Source organism: Agrilus planipennis, unplaced genomic scaffold (genome assembly GCF_000699045.2).
Source record: "Agrilus planipennis isolate EAB-ADULT unplaced genomic scaffold, Apla_2.0 scaffold47, whole genome shotgun sequence".
In the NCBI taxonomy this organism is placed as follows: domain Eukaryota; kingdom Metazoa; phylum Arthropoda; class Insecta; order Coleoptera; family Buprestidae; genus Agrilus; species Agrilus planipennis.
The window spans coordinates 1,313,337-1,319,490 of NW_020442442.1; the positions used below are offsets into that span (position 1 = coordinate 1,313,337).

Consider the following 6,154-nt stretch of genomic DNA (forward strand, 5'->3'; position numbering starts at 1 on the left):
TAGTAAATTGTGTAGATTTCGGTTTTACGATCCAGTAGATCAGGTCAAATCCCGCTGCGAAATATAAACATTGAAAATAATAATAACAAGGAGAATCGTGCATAAAATGGTCTGAGCGCTTTAATTAAACGGGCAATTTTGAAGACACAGTCTTCATTAAAATTTATATTGTCTATAAACTTGGGCAAATTGCGAACATATCTCACACATCGCGGATGCCGTATTTCACCGGTTAATTAGATGAAATTTACTCTGCAACCGCCAGCACTAAACGACAATAAAAACTAAAGAAGCATATAATGGAAATTTAATACCACTTTTCACTAATCGTGTTCACATGAACGATCTACCTACCTCAAGATCTTCGCCGTTGCATGCACGTAATAAAATCTTTAGCATACTAAAGGTAATTTAAAATGCCCAGGATTATCTATTTTTTCTCTAAAAGGTTGTGTAATAGTATAATTCGTTTAATATTAATAGACATCAAAATATTATTTAAAGAGAATCAAATCTACAATAGTAATGATAAAATTATTCTTCCCATTCTTTGGCTCCAAATGGACGTAGATTTTTAACTAGATAAAATAAGCTATTTAAAATTGCGTCATTATAAACAAAAAAATATGGTAAAGTTCTGCTTAAATTAATTATTAATATCTGTAGGATAAATTAATTAGTATATAATCTAATATTTCCTTCACTTTTACGGAATAATAATCATTTAATTATTTAATGAACAAATTGGCAATGAGTTAACGGATATTTTAAATTACAATTGTAAATATGTTTTACATCATAATAAAAACTTCGTTTACGTACAAATGTTCATTAGAAGACTCTAATGTATATATAACTTATTGTTTTCACACAAATGATTTATTTATTTTCAAGATTTTTATATTTTGTACACACCTGTCCGTTTTTCTGTACATCCCTTGCCTATTTTTGCCTAATGAAGTTAGCTAAGTCAATCTAACCTCAAATATTGTACGTTTACTATGTTTGCCGGACGTGTAGAAGAAAACCGAAAAAAGTAAAGTGTATGGTCTGTTTCAAAACTATTAACTAATATTGTGCTATTGTAGTGACTTTATAACAAACAGTATATATTTAAACTGTTTTTGATAAATTGTAATCATTACAACTTAAAAACATAACTACCTAGGAACACTACGTTCACAATGGATATTAGACCAAACAATACAATTTATATTAATAATTTGAACGAGAAAATAAAAAAAGACGAACTGAAAAAATCGCTTTACGCTATATTTTCTCAATTTGGCCAAATACTGGATATCGTTGCGTTAAAAACGTTAAAAATGCGAGGGCAAGCTTTTGTGATATTCAAGGAAATTCAAAGTGCTACCAATGCTTTAAGATCGATGCAGGGTTTTCCTTTTTATGAAAAACCTATGGTAAGTAACTTCTTAGTATATTTTTCTTTTAATATAAAAAGCCCATTATAATTTTTTAGAGAATACAATATGCAAAGGTAGACTCTGACATAATAGCAAAGATAAAGGGCACATTTGCTGAAAGACCGAAAAAAGTAAGACCTATACCTTCACGAGAAGAAGATGCACCAAAGAAAAAGAAGAAAAATAAGGACCCCAACAGAATACCTGGTGGAAGTAATGCAGAACAGCCACCAAATCAAATTCTATTCCTCACAAATCTTCCAGATGAGACAAGTGAAATGATGCTGTCCATGTTATTCAATCAGTAAATTATTTATTAAACACTTTATTTATCTATTTTGATTCAAATATTATTTTTCAGGTTTCCTGGCTTTAAGGAGGTTCGTTTAGTACCTAACAGACATGACATAGCATTTGTCGAGTTTGAAAATGAACTACAGTCAGGGGCTGCTAAAGATGCCCTTCAAGGATTCAAAATCACTCCTACACATGCCATGAAGATATCATTCGCAAAGAAATAAAAAAATATAATTAAGGTAACTTTCAATCTGTAAGATTATATAATTAAGATCATTTCTGAGAAATAGATAACTTTTGTATTAATATAGTAAGTATGCATGTTTCCTTTCGTTTCTTCTGAATCAGTTACTTAAGTTATACCTAAGCAAAATAATAATCAACATTAAAAGCATATATATACATTTATTAATTACATTTTAATAGGTACATTCTTTTAAAAATAATATTCAAAAATATATAACAGAAATGCAATAGATATTAACAAGTTGTCTCGTTCCACAATCTCAATTACCAATCAATTCTTCTGATTTTTTTGTGCCTCCTCGTTTTAAACAAGAAATGCCCCATTTTTTTAACCCTAAAGTTACAAAAGATGTTAGTTTGTATACAGAAATTTCGATATACTTCGTTTTAGCGTATTTACAATCAAAAACTATATTCTAGCCTTGTTAATCTTACAATGAATAAATTGATATGATTTGCATTACTTATCATTGGCACAAATTTTGATTAATTTACATTTTCATTTTTATAAATGAGATTAGAGTCAACTGAAACAGTCAAAAGACCCTTTTCGCCAATAATAAAAAAAGTAATGATTTGTGAAGACTTGGTCTTCTTTAAGCTCCAAAATAGTGCCATCGAATTAGTAAAAGAAAATCTGACTATTGTTCTTAAAACGCTGTTTCTTAGGGAAATGCTTTGTTGAATAGTAACAAAACAGATAGAAATTTCCAATTTTGAAGTATTTTGCTTGCATATATAACAGCATTAGGTTGGTTCTTATTATGATATTTTTTAAATTTAATGCACCCAACGACTCATCTAGCTTAAATTATTCCTGCCAATCTGTAAAAATTCTAAGGAATACTATTATGAAGTTGTAGTTTGTAAATTTTTTACTTTTTTGAACAGTCACTTTGGCGAGAACAAAATAATGGAAACGTACATTGCAAGTAAGCATAAGTCAATGTTAAGATAGACTTGGAACTTGGATAGTATTCTTTTAATAAATTTTGAACCCTACTAGTGTCCCTGCAAGCATAAAAATTAAAGAACATTCAAAATAAAGACCACCTTAAGCACCGTAGCTGTTTAGAACATTCAAAAAGAGCCCGAAAAAGCAATTTCACTTGATTGTATGAAAAGAAATTGAACAATATCACAGCATAGCTCGTTTTGATCATTATTTAACATCGAGTAAAGAAAATATTTACAGCTTTTTCTCTGGATTCAGCCTGAAGAGTTACAATAAAAAGAACTATATTAGAAATGTGATATTTTTCTCAATTTGTTAATTAAACAAATAGTTACGTAATCTTAAACTCTTTCTCAACTAAATATTTCCGTAAAAGACCGTATTAAGACAAGCATTATTCAAAATTACTTGAATTTTACACCTAAATGTACTTGTGATAAAAGTCGATTGAAATAATTGTTAAAAATATACATTCATATTTCAAATAATCTGCTCATGAACAGTCTTATCTAAGTACTTATACAATATCCCTAATTGTAAAATAATATTTCAACGTTTATTAGTTATCGTACATCAATTTCAAAATTAAAATGAGAGATTATTATCAGTATACTGTTTAATAATTTCAAGTACGATATAGCTACCTTTTTTGTTTTTAAAAATTAGTTTCACCACTTAAAAAAGCAACAACCGACCTTCGAACCGACAATTAAAGACGGCCGCAACGCGTTACCCAAGCAGCCCCAATGCGTGTCGGTATCGTTTCCGGAATATTATTCATCAACTAACCCTGTCCGTATTTGTTGGTGTTCGCTTCGCTGTAAAATGTTAAAACACTGAAACAGACAGTGCAGCGACGCAGCAGATGTGGCTTTCAGTAGTAACAATGTTGGATCGGTGAAACTTTGTGGTCCTGATGATTCTATCGCTCTACAGAGAGCTGCATCTGCTTGTTCAGTTTGCTGAAGTTGCTCTCTTACACTTCCCATTGCATCCAACACGGCCAGATGCTCCCGGGGTGGTAAGGACGGACTGGACGCACTTATTGCCTGTTAACAAAAGGAAAAAGGATCCAAAATTAAATTTTGTTACCTGTCATTTTTGTCAACTCGTATGAACAGTTGTCAAGGTATCTTTTACCTTTGTATGCGATTCGGCGATTGCTCTCAATCCATTGACCCATTCTTGGCGTGACCTAGCGTCAGATGCTCGCAATTTTAACATATCACCAGACATACAATTGACAGTGAATGTTTTCGAATCTTCATCACTTGGACAAATTACTGCACCTGCCAAATGAACTGAACCTCGAGGAACGTTTCCCTCAGGCTTTTCTCCTTCACAAAGGTAGTAATGAAGCAGCCCCGCATTGGCATCTACTACGAAATACCTGTACTGCCAGCCCTTCATAACGTTTGTATATTTATAAAGTTGACCGGAAAATTGTCTGGGTATAACGTGCGATTCCATCACTACTATGACAATTAGTTGTTATTTAAATTGTCTTTACACCGATTACTGTATTTACAATAAACAATCAGAGTTAAAACACTAACAAGGAAGAATTACTTACAAATTGTTTTGTTTATGTAACAGTTGTCCTAACCTTACTTTTAAACGTCAAATTACTGAAGGTATAGTAGGATTCATACGTACAACAAATCTATTTCGTTAAAATTTCCAACTATATTTAACAGATGGAGCAACAAGTTCAAAATATAAATTGTAAATGCGAGAATTGCATGAATTTAGAAAAAAGTTTTGTTTGTGGTAAAAATGTCTTACATTTGCATAAAATTCATTGGCTAAAGACTAACTCTGCTTCTTATTATTGTAATATTCTTTTCTTCCCCTAATTGTAATATATTGTCATCACCAACGGCATCCTTTGGACCACATTATTAATCTTAAAGAACCTAGTAAAAATGGCTTCAAAAAAATCCTGTAGCATTACATGTTACTATTTCTACAAACTTTTTACTTCTGATTCTGTCCGAAATCTTTTATGTTTAATAATTTGCAAATTATTTTCAAGAAGGATGAGTTTATTCAATTTTGTAGATTTCTTAACTGAAAGATCATAGAATAAATACCACAGTTTCCTAGTACCTTAAAAGGTACCTACTTGTTTTATCAAATAAATAAAATTTAATATGCTAGAGATTGCCAAACATGTACGACTTTACACCCCTTATTTTGGTTTAATTTCTATGTAGTTATCAGGTATAACTAAAGAATGAATTTATTCAGTTCTTTCAGATTTCTTAACTAGAAGTATGAATAAATATTACAGTTGTTTGTGAGTAGATATGTTTAAAGGTAGGCATTTTATCAAAGAAATTTAAATTTACACCTTAATATGCCACAGATTGTCATTGATTTTGCGTTGATTTGGCTCAAACATGTTTGACAAATAGAATATTATCTTGAATAGTTTGTTTAATCAGGAAGTAGAGGAAGGTACCTACACATTCTACATTCAACATTTAATCTTACATATTTGCTTACATATGTAGTTCCCAAACTGACACGCTCTGTCTGATTATAAAAATCAAAGCATTATCTTTTAAGAATGTCAACAAATTTCTTCGCACCTTTGGCTTGTGCAAACACATCACCGTCGTTCCTGATTAAGTTGACAGACAATGTGACAACGGAAAGTGTCATGGTGTACATACCCTTAGGATGGTATCGACCAAAACGGGCGCAGTATTTATTTCGAAAGTAAATATCCAAATCAACACGTTACATGAGAAAAATAACGGATAAGTACATATTTTCGAGTGCACAGAATCAGGACGATTGTATTTACTTTCATACAGTGGCAAACTACACAATACGTATCAAATTGTCTTTAAAATATTTTTAGATTTGATTTAGAGATGTGCAAATACTTTTTTGATTTGTTATTTCAAATGTAAAATACAAAATAAATTTCCCTTTTGTATTTTAAGTAAATGCTAAATGCAAAATACGTATTTTCAAAATACTTTTTTCAAAAAATATTTTTTTGTAGTACCTATTTAATTTTCTACTTAAGTATAAAAGATTTTTTAAGAAAACCTTGCAGGCATTTGCTCATTTTTTAAATATTGGAGTTTTTCTAGACTAATAGTGGTGTTTGCACTATTGAGATTTAGTTTTTCTACTTTTATGTTATAGTTTCAGCAACAAATAATTCTTCTATATACTTCCTTATTTGCCTTTATCACTCGTTTTAATTGGAAAAAAG

General features: G+C 30.6%; 2 protein-coding genes across 4 annotated transcripts; one reads left to right on the forward strand and one right to left on the reverse strand.

The window, feature by feature from the left end:
- The first annotated feature begins 932 nt into the window (after positions 1-932).
- On the forward strand, positions 933-2,035 carry LOC108744598 (U1 small nuclear ribonucleoprotein A). 2 transcript variants are annotated; one of them, XM_018480464.2, is made up of 4 exons: positions 933-1,036; positions 1,089-1,421; positions 1,481-1,728; positions 1,786-2,035. In XM_018480464.2, exons 2-4 carry the CDS (start codon positions 1,185-1,187, stop codon positions 1,943-1,945), a joined length of 645 nt encoding a protein of 214 aa, XP_018335966.1. In that variant the 5' UTR covers positions 933-1,036; positions 1,089-1,184; the 3' UTR covers positions 1,946-2,035. The 2 variants fall into 2 exon arrangements, with proteins under 2 accessions (XP_018335966.1, XP_018335964.1); XM_018480462.2 differs by having other exon boundaries at positions 967-1,421.
- Positions 2,036-2,143: 108 nt separating this feature from the next.
- On the reverse strand, positions 2,144-4,539 carry LOC108744597 (oxysterol-binding protein-related protein 11). Of its 2 annotated transcripts, XM_025980354.1 has the most exons (4): positions 4,496-4,539; positions 4,063-4,394; positions 3,712-3,971; positions 2,144-2,301 (listed from the first exon to the last, which is right to left on the reverse strand). In XM_025980354.1, exons 2-4 carry the CDS (start codon positions 4,390-4,392, stop codon positions 2,232-2,234), a joined length of 660 nt encoding a protein of 219 aa, XP_025836139.1. In that variant the 5' UTR covers positions 4,393-4,394; positions 4,496-4,539; the 3' UTR covers positions 2,144-2,231. The 2 variants fall into 2 exon arrangements, with proteins under 2 accessions (XP_025836139.1, XP_018335963.1); XM_018480461.2 differs by having other exon boundaries at positions 4,063-4,533.
- Positions 4,540-6,154: the final 1,615 nt, after the last annotated feature.